Source organism: Ascaphus truei, chromosome 4 (genome assembly GCF_040206685.1).
Source record: "Ascaphus truei isolate aAscTru1 chromosome 4, aAscTru1.hap1, whole genome shotgun sequence".
Classification (NCBI taxonomy): Eukaryota; Metazoa; Chordata; class Amphibia; order Anura; family Ascaphidae; genus Ascaphus; species Ascaphus truei.
The window spans coordinates 60830088-60846828 of record NC_134486.1 but is presented as its reverse complement, the minus strand read 5'-3'; the positions used below and the strand labels follow the sequence as shown (position 1 = coordinate 60846828).

The 16741-nt window shown below is 44.9% G+C and overlaps 2 protein-coding genes across 3 annotated transcripts in view; one reads left to right on the top strand and one right to left on the bottom strand.

Moving 5' to 3' along the window:
• LHCGR (luteinizing hormone/choriogonadotropin receptor) overlaps positions 1–16741 on the top strand; it is a 177673-nt gene that overhangs the window by 22270 nt on the left and 138662 nt on the right. The window lies entirely within an intron of this gene.
• Positions 13274–16741, bottom strand: part of GTF2A1L (general transcription factor IIA subunit 1 like) — a 409851-nt gene continuing 406383 nt past the window's right edge. Inside the window, exon 11 of one of the 2 annotated variants that reach the window (XM_075595847.1) lies at positions 13274–13301. In XM_075595847.1, the coding sequence (XP_075451962.1) occupies positions 13295–13301 (7 nt within the window). In that variant the 3' untranslated portion in view covers positions 13274–13294. The remainder of the gene's footprint in view (positions 13302–16741) is intronic. The other variant, XM_075595849.1, reaches the window with a different exon arrangement.

Below are 16741 nucleotides of genomic sequence, written 5' to 3'. Positions count from 1 at the left end.
AAACTGCGGTAACATAAAAATGCATTATTAGCCAAAAAAAGTGTCTAATTTTTATCATACTGTAGCGGTGTTTCCCCCACCCTCTGGGAGATTCCCCAGCTACCAGGTGTGTAGTGGTGCTAAGTACCTGTTGGCTCACAGAATATCTGAGATCCCCCTGATGTTGGGGAAACAGGACAGGCTTTAGGGGTGATATCTGGTTCCCCTTCGTTCTGGTATCAGCGCCTCCATCTGCCGCCGGCTCCAGGAGTGCTGAAAGCAGTGTATACAGAAGAAAAGGAAACCTAGTATATCAGCACTCTATCAAGCTAAATGTATAATTATTTTATTAAAATACTTTATTGGTGAACAATGAATAAAAAAATGGGCTTTAAAATAAGAAAATGTGTCAAACAGCACGTGACTGTGGTCATTCGTAACTTAACTAAAGGTAGTTAAGTAGTGTATACATATGGAGATCCTTGATAGATATTTAGGATCTGGTGCTATGTATATAGCCTCCTATAGATATGGAGATAAGTCCGTAAAGTACCCACCACACAGAACGTCAGTCCTAATGTACATGTGTATTCTCAGAGCGTGTATTGATAAGCGCTCTGAATCAATGGTGACATATATGTGGTGTATATGTATAACATCTAAGCAAGGTAAAGTAGATATCTGTATGTGACTATCTGTTGACGTGTGACTGATGTATTAGTCCCATTCAAACACTAGAAGCTGCCTACTATAAGGGTAATACTAAAGGAGGCGCTCCATGAGTATAGCCCCTAGAGCCTAATAAGGCAAAGGTCTGCAAGTATGAGATCAATATAAGGATTAATGTAAACACCCTCTTGGGGTACCTTGAGCAATGCCTTATATGCTCTAGTAGTGTAGACAAAAATGTAGCTTGGCTACGGGACTGGGAAGGGAATATTGATGCATCCTTAATAAAGTCATAGGCAACTGCTCATGTATATCCTCTGCACTAGATATATATATATATATATATATATTGGCTGCAGTGGTACACGGAGTGTATATCATTCACCCACAAAGACCCCCATGTTCGGGGAGATGTTGGTTGGGGAATGTACTCACCCCAACACATGCGCAGCCAAAACTGTGCTGGAGGTATGAACAGATAATGGTATGAGTCTTTAACATGCGGTGGATATAGTTGCAAAGGTAATTATAGTATATACCAGGACCCATATACACCCACCCTGTCAGAGAAATGTTAAAGGGTAATATGCAAGAGAAGCACACACAGATGGCTGATCCGTGAGGTTATTCATGGACAGAGATCCTTAAACAAGGGGGGGGGGGTAAAACCCCTTTAAGCCCCGTCAACCCAAATAGCACATAGAAGTAACAATTATCCAATAGGACTCCCTTAATAGGGTAATGGTATCAATCAGTATGGGCTAATAGTGCTAAGGGTTACTCTAAGGATCAATAAAACCAGCCGACAACTAGATTAGTGCTCCTAACAGACCGGCATGGAACAGCTGATTCAGGCAAAGCCCCGGTGGCAGGCAGATAATGTACTGAGGTTCAATGTAAACCGATCAGCAGGTAAGTAAGAGATCATACATTAAAGACAGATAGAACACATATTACAAATATCTGACAATGTATTGTCCCCTATATCAGCGCTGATCATTAGTATATCAGCGCTGATATGCTCGAGGACAAGCCTAACTGTATGGTGGATATAAACACGGTCCCTATAATCAGAGAGATCCTACAGTGTTATATGAACACATAGGAGCAAAGTTTCAACCGCACGCGGGGCGCTTTGAATACCGCAGCTTAGAGCAGTGTGTCACGGGAGACTCCTGTGGCGGGTAGGATCTCGGTGGCCGGAACAGCACGAGCGTAGTAGGGGTCACAAGCAGGGGTCCGAGGCAGGCGGCAGGTAGCGAAGTCAGGTACAAGCAGAGGTCCGAGGCAGGCGGCAGGTAGCGAAGTCAGGAAACAAGCAGAGGTCCGAGGCAGGTGGCAGGTAGCGAAGTCAGGTAACAAGCAGAGGTCGGCAACGAGGAGACTGGAACAGGACAGGGGAGCAAGGACAGGTCTGGGGGCAGGGACTGAGAACAGGAACAAACAGGGACAAGCCAGATTACCAGCAAGGGCTTTTACTGTGAACAGACTTCTATAATACAGGTACAGGTACAGAAACAGATCAGGAATCAGAAGCATGTGCATTAGGAGTCTGACTTTAAGCAAAGGCAAAAGCAACAGACAGGAAGCAGAGCTACAGACAGGCAGACAGAGGAACCCAGAGGAAACAGAAGGCAGCAGCACACCCAGTGGACAAAGAAGCTATGGCTAAGCAGGAGGTCTAGACGACCCTGACATTACTACCCCCTCTCGAGAGCGTTCTCCGGACGATCCTCCAGGCTCTTCCCGGAGGCCTTGATGAAAAGTGGACTCAAGGTGACCCACCTCTGGTGATTTGTCAGCGGGCAGAGGGTACTCCACAGGTACATTGGTTGCTGCAAGGAACCTCTGAATGGGTGCGTTCAACCCAAAAGCAGGGACAGAGACATCAGGAATGTGGGCATCAAGGACGGCTGCAGCTTTTCCACATCAGTCATTGGGGACACAGAGTTCGCTCTCCATGGTCTCCTCTTGCGACTGCCGTTTCGTGGCACCACCCAATGAAAAACCAGCTATTCGAGTTTTCAGCTCTTGAAGCTGTCCTTCTGCACTTCTTTTCCCACTCAACGCAGTTGTCAGTTCAACTCTTTTGGAGTTGAGTCGCGACTCCATATCTCCCAGCTGACTCAGAGTAAAGCTTAGATATGTTGCATCTTCTTCATTTCTGATCTGCAGCTGCCGGTACTCCTCCCGGGCATTGTACAGCTCCAGCTGCAGCCGGACCTTATCACGGGCTGTGTGGTCCAATAATTTGCAGGCATCAGCCATTTTGACCTCATAGCGCTGTGTCAGGCCAGCCACTTGACAGACGGACACCTTCTCTCTCTCCTTTTTGGCAAGCTGTGTCTTGAGCTCAGCGATCTGCGCCTGCAGCGCTGAGAGTTGCTGAGATGTGTGTTCAGCTGCTAGCTGTAGCTCTTCCTCCAGCGAGGCTCTGGTTATGCTCAGTGTGGACTTCAGCTCCTCATGCTGTTCTTTGGGGACACACTGGGTACTCAAATAATCTTGCAGCATCTTTATTTTGTAGGCAGTCTGGAAACTTTCTTCCTGCAGAACTCGCTGCTTTTCCTCAGCATTCACCCATTTCTCCTTGGTGTCCTGCAGATGTGTACGCAGTTCTCGCAGCTGACTCTGCAGCATATTTTCTGCTTGTGTGCACCGCTCCAGGGAGACACGTTCTTCTTGCAGCACTCTCTCTGCATTCTGCAGTGCTGTCTGCACATCTAACTTTTCCTGGGCCAACTGTTTCTTCTCCTCTCCTAATTTATGGAGTTTCTTATCTCCTTCACTGACTTGGACATAGAGATTCTTGCACTCTTGGGTTATAGTTTCAAAACTGATATTTAACCCTTCGAAGATTTCTCTCAATGAACATAGTTCTGTGTTGAAGTGGCAACTCTTCTCCTTAGAGGCTTCCAGCTCTGTAGTAAGCCTGTGAACCTCTTTCTGAGATGCTTCCAGTGCTGCGTCAACTTGAGCCATGAAAGTCTGGTACTGGGCAGAATCAGCGAAGGCCTTCTCCAGCTTACTTGACAAGATCAACCTGTCATTCTCCAACTGATATTTTTCTTTTTCCCAGTCACCCTCTGCTTTTTCCAGCGCTAATTGCATCCTTGACTTTTCTTCTATCAATAGTCTCTTCTCCTCTTCTGATTCATGGAGTCTTTTATCTCCTTCACTGGCTTGGACAGAGAAGTTCTTACTCATTTGGTTTATAATTTCAAACCTACTATTTAACTCTTCGGAGGCGTCTCTCATAGAACGTATCTCTGTTTTCAAATAGCATCTCTCCTCCCGAACGACTTACATCTCTTTTTTGAAGTAGCAAATCTCCTCCTGGGAGACTTAAAGCTCTGTATTAAGCCTGTCAATTTCCTTCATAGAGATTTCCAGGAATTCATTACTTTTAGAAGCGAGGCGCCGATTCTCAGCAGCATCAGTATATGCCTTCTCCAGCTCACCTGAAATGCCATCCAGGTCACTCTCCAACTGCTCTTTTTCTTTCTCCTGGAGAACACACTTAGCAATTGCTGAGGATAGACAGTTTTGTAGTGCAGAATTAGCTTCTTGCTCCTTATTTAAACGTCCAAAAAGACAATCAATCGCTTTCTGTGCAGCTTGAAGCGTCTGAGTAGTGGCATCTTTCTTCTCTTCCACTATTCTTGGGATACGTCTGTGAGTTGCCTTAAGCTGCAGCATATCTCTTTCATCAGTGTAGAAAAGCCTCTTGTGGCACTGAGGGTAACAAGAGTCTTGTGCTGAGGTTTCTTTTTTGGAATAGCTCAGAGAGGGAGACAAGAGAAATACAAAAACCACAATAGTGTATTACCCTTTAGACAATATAAGACATATTGATGGAAATATGGAGCATTTATTAGTTAAAACAATTGTGACTACAATTGGAGTAAAACATGAACTGTAAAATAAACAGTGGCTGATCTTCTGTTGGTTAAAGGAAATGGGGGCTTCCCAGCGCTTGTGCTGAATGAAGCCTTGCTGCTCCACCGAAGGTAAAACTAAAATCCTACTCACCGTCCTGGAGTAGGACATGTGCAATGGTACGGGGTCTTTTGCCAGGGGTGGCCATCTGCTGTGGGGTACTGGACGTCTGCTTGAAGCGTGCGGGGAGGTTTCCCGGAGTACTCGTGGTGTCAACCCAGCCGAGTGGATTTCGAGCGTCTCCTCCGCTGACGTCACCGCCGGGTTGGCTCAGCTACGGTGTCCCTGGATGACCACAATACCTTCCTACGCGTTTCGAAACACTCGGTCACGTGTTTCTTCATCAGGGAATGAATGCTACACGGGTTGGGCTTCCTTATATACCCCCAATGTTCTAATTGGCCAATGGGAACTCCCAGAAAGGCGGTCCAAAAGATAATGAGTCCATAAACACTTGCCTTGGTCACATCATTAGTACAAGGAAATGTAAAGACACTAGATAATGACTGCAAGGGTAGATGCCCTGCAAGAGTGATATACAGCATAATTGACAATAGAATGACAGATACAAATGACTCACATGAATAACGATTGGTATTTGTGCTGGTGCTCACTGAGACCCAATTTGATTGCTGAGACAGGAAGCAGAGCTATAAAGGACAGAGACAGGAGCAACAAGAAGACAGACAGGCAGACAGAGGAACCCAGAGGAAACAGAAGGCAGCAACACACCCAGTGGACAAAGAAGCTATGGCTAGGCAGGAGGTCTAGGCGACCCTGACACAGTGTCAATAATTGCTGATTTCAAATGAAATGCTTCCCCGCGTGTTGGAGTAGGTAAGTTGCTGACGCGCGCATTTCGCGAGTGCCCCAACGTGCCCTGAAGAAGCGTTCACTCGTGAAATGCGCGCGTCGGCAACTTACCTACTCCAACACGCGGGAAGCATTTCATTTGAAATCAGCAATTATTGACACTGCTCTAAGCTGCGGTATTCAAAGCGCCCCGCGTACGGTTGAAACTTTGCCCGCTATTCAGAGACCAGCGAGTCGGGTGTCGCGGCCCATCGCGGCCCATCGCAGGCCTAAAAAACGATGTTCTCCCCAAATCCAATTCCCCACAAAATTGTTGGACAATTGGTGGGGAAATGCCTCGATGAGCTGCGATGGGTCGGGACTTAGAAAAAATCAGGCCCCTTTCCTGCCTCGGATTGATGCTGGGGGTCTCCGGAGCTGATAGCCATTAATAGCAGCTCCGGACCCCCCCGGCATGCATCCGAGGCAGGAAACATGAATGTACAGCAACTTCATTACCTTAGCAGCTAACCGCTAAGGCAATGAAGGGGTTAAACACCCGTGCCAGGCTTACTGTAATAAACATACAGTACAATGCAATACTGTGGCTAGCGGGGGTGGGTGAAGGGGGAATTTGGCCCTTAGTGGCTGTTTAGGCATTGCGGGGGGGTTGCGGGGGGAGTTAACCCCTTCATTACATTAGCGGTTAATACCGCTAAGGTAATAAAGGGGTTAACCCAACCGCTACCCCCCCGCAAGGTCTAAACACCCATCCTTAGGGCTAATACCCCCTTCACTCACCCGTGAGGCCTAAGCACCCACCCCTGACTGACTATACCCACCCTATACCCATTGAGTAGTATAGTGGTACATCATACCCATATAATAATAATATGGGCATGATAAGCCTCTATAGCACTCAATGGGCACCCTAATAAAAATATAGTAATACACAAGACACACAGTAATAAAACCTAACTATACTCCCAATAAACACACTTCACTAAATAAAATCAGTAGCCAGCTCATCCAATCAATAGAAGCAATTACAATATCAACAATGAATTAATTAAACCATTACCCAATCAAACCAATTAATCCCTAAAGCAACTCAAAATGAATAGTAACACTAACCAATGTAAACAATGAATTAATCCTACATTAATTAATGTAACCATTAAAAGACAAATAAATAAATTAAAACAATCTCTGAAGTATCCATAAAACACATTAGCTAACATAATACAGTATAACTTTAAGTACAAGCGAACACCAATCGCAAACCTTTTCTTACATTAACCATAAACAAACAATCACATCCAAATCAATAACTGCAATAACAAGCGAGAAATGCCCCCCAAATATTAGCATAATAATGTATTAATCTGTACCCTAAAGAGGTACCGATTAATATATTATCAGTCAATATGCATGACATAGAAAATAAAAAAACACATCCAAAGAATAAACCTGTAAAAAGAGACATTTACAAACATTGAATATGTTACTTACCATTAGAAGCGGTGGCCCTCCGACTCCCGGGGTAACAGGAAGCTCACGTACCTTGAAGGCCTCCAATGTCACGTGACGCGGGACATTTCAATGCATAGGAGATACCAGCACCCCATAAAGGTGCCTGTATCTCGGGAAGCAGGGGGTCCCCGGACATAAAACCAACGTGGTTCAGCTCCGGAGACCCCCTGCACCTCTACACTATTAAAGGAATGGATATTTAAATAAATACATTTCGGGCGACATTTCCGCTGGGAGAGGCGGCTCTCTCAGAGCAGCTCTCTCTGCAGCAGAAATGAATCGCTGGTTTTTGCCTTTTCAGGGGCTCGAGGCTCTCGCTGGCAGCAACTCGCCAGTTGTGGGCATTCTGCTATCACAGGTATTCGAGCCTTTCTGAATACCGTGATAGCAACGCCCAAAAAACATTCATTTTAAATTCCCTGGCGAATTTTTTTATGAATGTTTTCTGAATAAGGCCCATGGTCACATACAGATATCTACTTTGCCTTGCTTAGATGTTATACATATACACCACATATATGTCACCATTGATTCAGAGCGTTTATAAATACACGCTCTGAGAATATACATGTACATTAGGACTGACGTTCTGTGTGGAGGGTACATCACGGACTTATCTCCATATCTATAGGAGGCTATATACATAGCACCAGATCCTAAATATCTATCAAGGATCTCCATACAGTATGTATACACTACTTAACTACCTTTAGTTAAGTTACGAATGACCACAGTCACGTGCTGTTTGACACATTTTCTTATTTTAAAGCCCATTTTTTTTTATTCATTGTTCACCAATAAAGTATTTTAATAAAATAATTATACATTTATCTTGATAGAGTGCTGATATACTAGGTTTCCATTTCTTCTGTATACATCAATTCTCTACCTAGTAAGCACCTCAACGTGGTTCATATTGTGGCGGTGCGGGAGTTCCCTTTGTGTGCTGAAAGCAGTCCCTGCAGAAGAACTCTCTCATACTCCCCCTGATAGACTGCAAGCTCAGGCAGGAGTATATTTGTAACAGGAACAGCTTTATTCTTCTCCATACAGAATACAGCAGACAGTCCACAAATGCATATATTAACACTGGTCTCCAGCCTCAGGTTGGTCCCTGGACTCAACCCCCAGTCCTGGTCCCCAGAGGTCAGTCCTAGCTCTTCCCCTACTCCCTGGTGGAACAGGGGGTATGGTCCACGCTCCCATTCCCCTAAGGGAGATAATAGAAGGTGACAGAGCCATGCACACCTCTTCTGTGAGACCAGTCTCTCTCATGGGAGAGACAACTGACTACATTTAGGAAGTGCAGCCTCTTAACTACCATGAGGGAAGGTCCAAAGTCTGAGCCAAGGATTGGGCAGAACACAGGCCTTGTCCTGCCTCCCCCTGTCACTCAAGGGAGTTGCTCACTGATGGGAAAAAACTGGATTGGGCCTAACACTGCCTGCACTGTACCAGGATTTACGAGTCAGGCAGGGCAGCGTACTAACCAAAACCAGACATGGCTACAGTACAATACATCGAAAGCACTCTGTATCAGATTGGTTAAAAGTATCGGATCCGATAAAAAAACTTAGGCCTAGTACCGCATTTTTAGGTAAAAACGGCCATACATCAAGTACTGATATTTATCGGAACTGGATGAACCCCAGAAATCCCGCAAATAATTTATCACCTACTCCAGGCTGATGTTAGCCCTATCTTTCCTATGTATATATTGGCCAATATACTGACCATCAAATACATAGGCCAGATAAGCTAAACCAACCTGAAATAGATGATAAAATAGTTGTTAAAATACAGTACAGTTTATATTAATCCCTTAATAGCCCATGGGTCAGCAATTCATAGGTTACCATGACTAGCTGACCACAAAGAGTAACAAAGGAGTTCATACTGTATAAACATAAAACTACACTACTCACCCCCATGTCCACCATACTGCTTAGTAAAGCATTGCCATGCAATGGTTTACTAACCACTAAGTTAAGGAAGGGGTTAACCACTCCCACCACCCACCACCTCCTAGGAGGCCTACCTATCTTCACCTGGGGGAGCTACCCACATAACCCACCCCACTACACTCCCATTAAAAAACCTACCCTCCTCTAGACTCATGGTCAAGATCCATATTAGTCAAATGGGGCTAGAAGTGGTTTTTGGAATTAACCAAAATAAAATACACATATATAAAAATAAAACAGAATAAACATTTTTTTTAAACATAAAACCATTGATTGTCACTGGGGCTACCAACCAATGGTAAGCTATAGTTTAAAAATAATGATTAATAATATTCATTAACTTAGTGGCTGATTGCTAAGGGAATGAATGGTAAGAGAAGGAGGAGCAGCCGGATACCTTGGGACCATGAACTGTCTTTTGGTGTCAGATCTCAGATAAGTGCTGCATGTGGTAGGGGTGAGGAGCTTGTTCAGATAGACTGGTAGCTTGCCCAGAAAGTATTTGAAAGCAAGACAGGAAAGATGAACTTTGCACCTAGACTCAAGTGATGACTAATCTAGTTCTTTGAGCATTTCACAGTCATTTGTGTTGTAGTTGTATTGAAGAACAAAACAGCATATTGAATTGTAGAGGGTGTCAAGTTTGCTAAGGTGGGTTTGGGGTGCCGAGCCGTATACTATGTCACTATAGTCAATAATTGTCATTAGCATCTGCTGTGCGATACGCTTTCTGACCAGCAGACTTAGGGAGAATTTGTTCCTGTAAAGTACAGCTAGTTTGTCATAGGTTTTGGATGTCAGGGTATCAATGTGCATCCCAAATGTTAAATGGGAGTCAAACCATATGCCCAAGTATTTAAAACTAGTAAAAGGAGTTAGGGTGGTATTTGCCTAGGTTCTAATCTAGAGCTTAGTCATTGGAAACGTTAAAATGTTAGCCTTGGTCCCAAATACCATTGTTATAGTCTTGTCAGTGTTTTGAGAAATCCAATTTTCAAGTCTCAAAAAGTCAGACTGAAGTATGTGTTCAAGGTCGTAGAGGCTATGACTGAGTGCATATAACATTGTTGGGATCATGTTGGGATCTACCTGATAGGTAGGAATGAAACCAATTTAAACCATGTTTCCCTATTCCAGAGCACTGGAGTTTGTTAAGCAAGATAACATGATCAACAGTATCAAAAGCCTGTGCAAAATCTAGGAATATTGCACTAGTGAGTTGTCCCAGTTCCATTCCACACAAATTTCATTGCAAACTTTTAGCAGGGTTGTTATCATGGAGTGTTTGGGGCGAAAGCCAGATTGGAATGGGCTAGGGAAATTTGTCTTGTTATAGTAATCGCTTAATTGGTGAGTGAACACATTTTCCATTACTTTGGATAGAATTGGGAGAAGGGAGATTGGCCTGTAGTTTGAGACAGTGTTTTTGTCCCCACTTTTGAAGATTGGGACAACTCTAGCAGTTTTCCAGGTCTTAGGAATATGGCCTGCAGACAGAATAGATTTGACTATTGAAGTTTTATGGTGCCTTGGCTCTGACGGCTGCTGAAGACACGTGACCATGGCAACGCCGTGTCAAATGACGCTGCGGGGACATGTGACGTTGCGTTGCCATGACAATGTGACGTCATGACGCCAGAATGCCAGAGACAAGGAAGGAGGGAGGGCGTGAGGAGGGGGGGACAATCGGCAGTGGGGCACAGGGGAACAGGATTGCGCTCCCCTGCTATATAGTATAACTGTGCAGGTTTCATATGTTACATCACTGTACTTACAAGCAGATAGTTGCAGAGACTATTAAGATGTTAAGGAAATAAAGTGTGACTTAAGGTTCAACAGAAATGTGTATATTTGCCATGATTTTTAAATTATGCTTTTTAACCATTAGCTTGGCTTATTGCAGGGGGATTGGTACTACACCAAGCCCTTGTTATCTCACACCTACAGTAGCTGCTGACATTAAATGCAGAATATTTGCTACTGTATTTATCTAACCCAGGTGGGGGGACATTTAAACCCACTACCTCTTAATTACTGATCATATTTTCTTCCCGTATGATTTCATTTGTAGGCATGCTCACAAGAGGTTTAAAAGCGTTCCTCATAATAATAATAATAATAGCATGTTCTTGTATAGCGCTGCTAGTTTTACATAGCGCTTTACAGAGACATTTTGCAGGCACAGGTCCCTGCCCCGTGGAGCTTACAATCTATGTTTTTGGTGCCTGAGGAACAGGGAGATAAAGTGACTTGCCCAAGGTCACAAGGAGCCGATACCGGGAATTGAACCAGGTTCCCCTGCTTCAAATTCTCACATGCCCTCCAGAATGTTTGAGAGTGTCACGAACGGCACACCTGTGAGCATGTGACAAGGGTTAATACTTGCAGATATCTAGCTGACTCATTAATTTCCCCGAAGGGCCGCAAATAATTAGTAATAGCTCCCCTCAATCCATCACAAATATAACCTTAATGCTGCCAAAAACAAAAATAGGTGTCAAATTGAACCTGCAGGTTTTTTCTCCCTGTATACCAAGAAAAATATATAATTAGCACACAATAATCTATTGTAGCAAAACGTGTCCGAAAATGTAATTGCGCTCTTCATAGTGTGCGAAGTTCAATTAGAGCCCAAAAGACAAAACGTATTACATTTTAGATTTAATATACTGTACAAAAGTGGTACAGTGCTTAGTTACAGAAAAAAGATTACAAAAACAAATATTGCAAGATATGAATTTATTAACATACGTCAGCACACATATTAGGTTTTCTCCAACGGTCTTGGGTGGAAAATAACAGACCTACAGGCTCAGTTATTTCTGCACCTGGTGGTCTGGTGATACTGTGTATGTGTACATAGAGGAGAGGTATGGACTAATATATGGTTGAGGCAGATCTCACATTAGTCCTATCATTACCCCACATACAAACACTGTTATAGACATACAGAGCTAGTAGCCCTCTTCAATCATCAACACTCTCAGCTATATAGGAGTAGTTATCTGACGACTTATAATTGTATAGGAATGGCTATTACCACGGCTAGTCTAATAGCATAACCGTGGGAAAAGACAGTGATTAATAGCTATTCCCCATGCACACTGTCGTCTACATATAGCACACAGACACCTCCTTCTTTTTTTATTTGTTTTAAATCATTTGGTTCATTGTATACCTCGCTGCAAAATATATTTTAATCAATTTATTAATAAAAATATTTTTAATACAGTTAAGGGTGTTCTGGTCAGTGCGAGATAATAGGGAGCTTTTCTTTCTTTTATTTATTACAGTGGAAAATATGAGAATAAATGTATCACAGCAGTGACACTCCATTGGTTGAATTCTAATTTCACAGCCCAATTGAATGTTTATTGTAAAACTCTCCTGCACTGAGCACAGCATATGCCCATCTTCTGGGCATGTCCTTAAAACCCCCCCCCCCCTTCCTGCCCATCCATTAATCTCCAGTGACACCTGTATGGCTTGAGGATAAAAATAGCTATTCTTTTTAATCAAATAAGCCGGAGTATAAAAAGAAAAATGCCCATGATCTTTATCCCTGTAGCTCCAACAATAATGTGACCCTTATCAATGTGTTCAGGTGAGTTTGCTGCATAAAAAAAAAGAGATGCTTTTTCACTGGCTTACGCCTAACTCTGAGAGTCAAATGAATGTCTGACCTTTGTACCCTAACAATCGTGGATTGTTTAGCATCATTTAACTGGTCAGATCGCAAGTGTTACAAAGACATATTTGTTATTCTTGCTAATTGTTGTCAGATCCCCAATATCAGTAAATTTAGTACTGTACATTTACACAATCATGTGGAATATATGTCCCTGGCCACACCCTCTGGGGTTTCCAGAACACCAAGGAATCCCTTTTAAGTTATATTAATAGTGTTCTTGCTTATTTCTACTGTTAGAAAAAGTTGTGACTTCATGTTTCAATTACCCCACTTTCCAAAACCAGGCCGATTACGTCACTTCTAGACAAACACAGAAAACCAGGCTGGGTCACTGGCACTGACATAAAACAATACATGTATCTTTAAGTTGTAACTTGGAACTCAAGTTAACCATTTGTGTGCCAGTTTATTAAAATACTGAATATTTTCCTGGCATTATCATGACAAAGTTTGATTGTGAAATACTATGGAGCTTTCAAGGAGTTGGATATCAGCTATGAAGAATTGTAATATTAGTTTTCTTAATGATCGAGCAGTAACTTCAAGAATGTCTTCCCAGTCTTCTAGGTCTAATTCCAATCCTAAATCCCTCTCTCATTGCATCATGAAGGTTGGCTTCACCTCATTCTGTAAAGCCAAGAGCTGGTACAGTATGGATATAGTCCCTTTGTTGTAGTGGGCATTGGAATAGAGGACTTCAAATGTCGATAAAGGTTTAGAATGGTCTTTAACTCCTGGGGAGAAAACAAAATGTCTCAGTTGCAAATATTGAAAAATGAGACAATGTGGAACATTAAGGCGGTCATTAAAGAAACTAAAAAGGTTGATTATATCTTTATCAGAGAAATTTCTAATTGTGGTAATTGCAGCCAAACCTTCCCTGCCAATTTTAGGTTATCTAAAATTGAAAACAGAAAAAGAGGGACCTTGTTCGATCTCTAAATGTGCCGTATGCAATGGTGTGCGCTACCTGGGATGTTATGAGAATAACATAAAATGTAAACTAACTGTATGCACATAGAGAAAATAAATCCTTAATGGTGCACTACTACCTGAGTAATGAGGCAATATTACTAGATAATAAAATTCACATTTTATTAGACATGATTAAAATAATTACAGCACGGATACGTAATAAACATAAATGTGCTCTTAAATACAGTGAATTTTAAAAGGGATCATTCCCTGGACTGCGTACCAGATTACGAGCAGTTTGTTGTAAATAACAGTAACTTCAAATGTGTGTTCTGGTACCCTGGTTGTCTGGAGGGCTTAATTTAAAGCACCAATGCTCGGCCTTTGCACAACCTTATGTAACGGGTATTCCCCCACCCAATATGTCCTCCACCCTCAAGTGAGATTAGTATGTGTGTGACTGCGCAGCCACTATGTCTTGTATGAATAGATGGTATCGTTGGTGCACTTGAAGATTACCTGCCGAGCACTCCAGTGCCCGGGCTTGCCAAGGAGCTTCACAAAGGATCCAAAGGCTGATGAATACAGGAACTACCGTCCGGGGCGATCCCACCCGGATGGCTGCTGCAACGGAGGTCTGAGCCCAAACCTCTGAATGGACGCGCAGCATCCGCTGTGTCCCTAACTGACTCTGGGTAGTAAGGGGCAGGGTCCCTAACCTAGGGCCTGTCCCTACAACACTCAATGCTACTAGTGACTCAGGGCTATCTGGGGCCTAGGGGGCTGCTGGCGTAGTGCAGGGAGTCACTGACTCTTGCACCCTACCTCCTTCCCCTAGCTGCTCCTGGCGCTGACTGACTAACGTGCTCAGAGCCTGCGAAATGTATCTAATCTCCTCTGCAGGGAGATGCTGCAGCCCTATTGGCTCCCTGGCGTCACGTGGGGTCCCCTAAGGCTCATGGGACTTGTAGTCCCTAGCTGGAGTCCTCCTTTCATTGGCTCCTGTTCGCGCGCTTGTCCTGCGCATGCGCCAACCTCCGTAGTGGCCGCAGTGGTGAGGGAGCCCATTTCGCATGCGCAACCACATAGAAGATGGCAACGCCCTGCCGCCCTGCTTCGGGAGCGCCGGGAGACCTCGCAACGCGATCGCGGCCCTAGCAACCGGCCGCACGCGTCCCCGGCAACCCCCCAAAGCAGGATCCTACCGCCCCCACTCTTGCGGCTGCCCGACGGGACCGCCACTGGGCTCGGCGGCCCCTGTGATCACCAGCAAGGTGAGGGGGGTGACATGCAGAGGGGGACACGGCTACTCTTAAAAATGTGTAGTGGAAACAAACATAGGACAATATATCAATATATATATAGTCTTTTCAACTAATAAATCTAGTGGAGAATCCACCTCTCATGCTATACTGAGGGGAAATACGTCTAATTACTTAATTCAAAACCCCTGGCGGTGTCACTATTTCAGCTGGCAGGTCAGTGTATCAGGGGGATACCCTATCTACACAATGGCAGCACAGAGGGCTAAACGCATCTACATCTGCTACATACGTACCATATCGCTGCTACACGCGCCAAACAGGCAGTTTAGAGCATTTGCGTATTGGAAGTATATCACACTTACCCATGGCCGCCAACAGGGGGGGATCTGCCGGGGTTGGTGTCCCGGGCCCGGTGGCTGGGGGGCCCTGGCCGGTGCTGCAAATTTCCCCCACCTCTGGCCATGCCCTGCTGCCAGTCGCGGCCAAGCCCCCAGTTGGGTTCAGTCAGGCGCATTGGTGCTCCCTCCCCTTGCCCCCTCCCCTTGCCCCCTCCCTTCCCCGAATTATTTTGTACATGTATTGGGGAGGTGGGGGAATTTGTATATGTATTGGGGAGGTGGATGTATTTTGTATATGTATTGGAGTGGTTGGTGTATTTTGTATATGAATTGGGGTGGTTGGTGTATTTTGTATATGTATTGGGGTGTTTGGTGTATTTTGTATATGTATTGGGGTGGTGGGGGTCTTTCTAAAATGTATTTGGTCAGTCACCGACCCAGTCAGTCACCCACAAACCCACCAACCCACCCACCCAATCAGTCACCCAGTCAGTCAATCAGTCACCCACCCATTCAGTCACCCCCCACACACCCAGTCACCCATCCACCCAGTCAGTCTGTCACGTCAATCAAGTGTCAGTCAGTCAGTCACCCACCCAGTCACCCACCCAGTCACCCACCCAGTCAGTCACCCAGTCATTCACCCACCCACCCCGTCACCCACCCAGTCAATCCCCCCAACCAGTCACCCACCCAATCAGTCAACCACCCACCCAGCAAACCAAGTCAGTCAACCACCCACCCAGTCAATCAAGTCAGTCAGTCAGTCATCCACAAACCCACCAACCCAGTCAGTCAAGTCAGTGAACCACCCAGTCAGCAAATCACCCAGCCAGACAGTCACACACTCGCACATAATTCTTATTAGGAATTTATTCAATTTTTTAAAAGTGGGGCGGGGCTAGGTGGACAGTAGATTTTTTGGTTCGGCGAGTAGATTTTTGGGGGATTTGTCAAGCACTGCCTATATGTGTGTATATGTAGCCCCAGGGCCATATTTAACCCCCCATAGGCCCATATTTACCCCCCCCCCCGGCCCATATTTTACCCCATCCAGGCCACGCCCGGGCCCCCTGTGGGGTTCAGTCAGGCGTGTTGGTGCTCCCTCCCCTTACCCCCCGGGTATTTTGTATATGTATTGGGGTGGTGGTTTTTGTTTTTAAATGTATAGGGGGCAGTCACCCACCCAGAAAGTCACCCAGTCACCCACCCACCCAGTCAGTTAGTCACCCACCAAGTCAGTCAGTCAGTCACCCACCTGAGTCTAATGCTCAGGCCACATGTCTCTGTGTGAAGCATACCTGCTGGCAACAGGGGGCCCTGAGTCTCCCGCGATGACATGGGGGAGAACAGGACAGGCTTCTGGGGTTGTGCCTCCGTCTCTTCTACTGGTGCAGCGTCTCCATCTCATGCAGCCCCCAGCTGTATGGGGTGAAGTACCTACAAGAGAGTTCTCCTTCCCCTCCTCCCAATATACACTTCACTCTCAGGCAGGAGTATAGGTAAAAGTGCAAGATCTTTATTGGTCTCTTCTCTATTCAGTAGACAGGTTACACTGCAGGCTGTCTTCCCTCAGGATGTCCCTGACCTCACTCCCGGCCAAGGGCACCAAGTGTGGGTCTAGCTCTTCTCCTACCCTCTAGGTAGTGTAGGAGG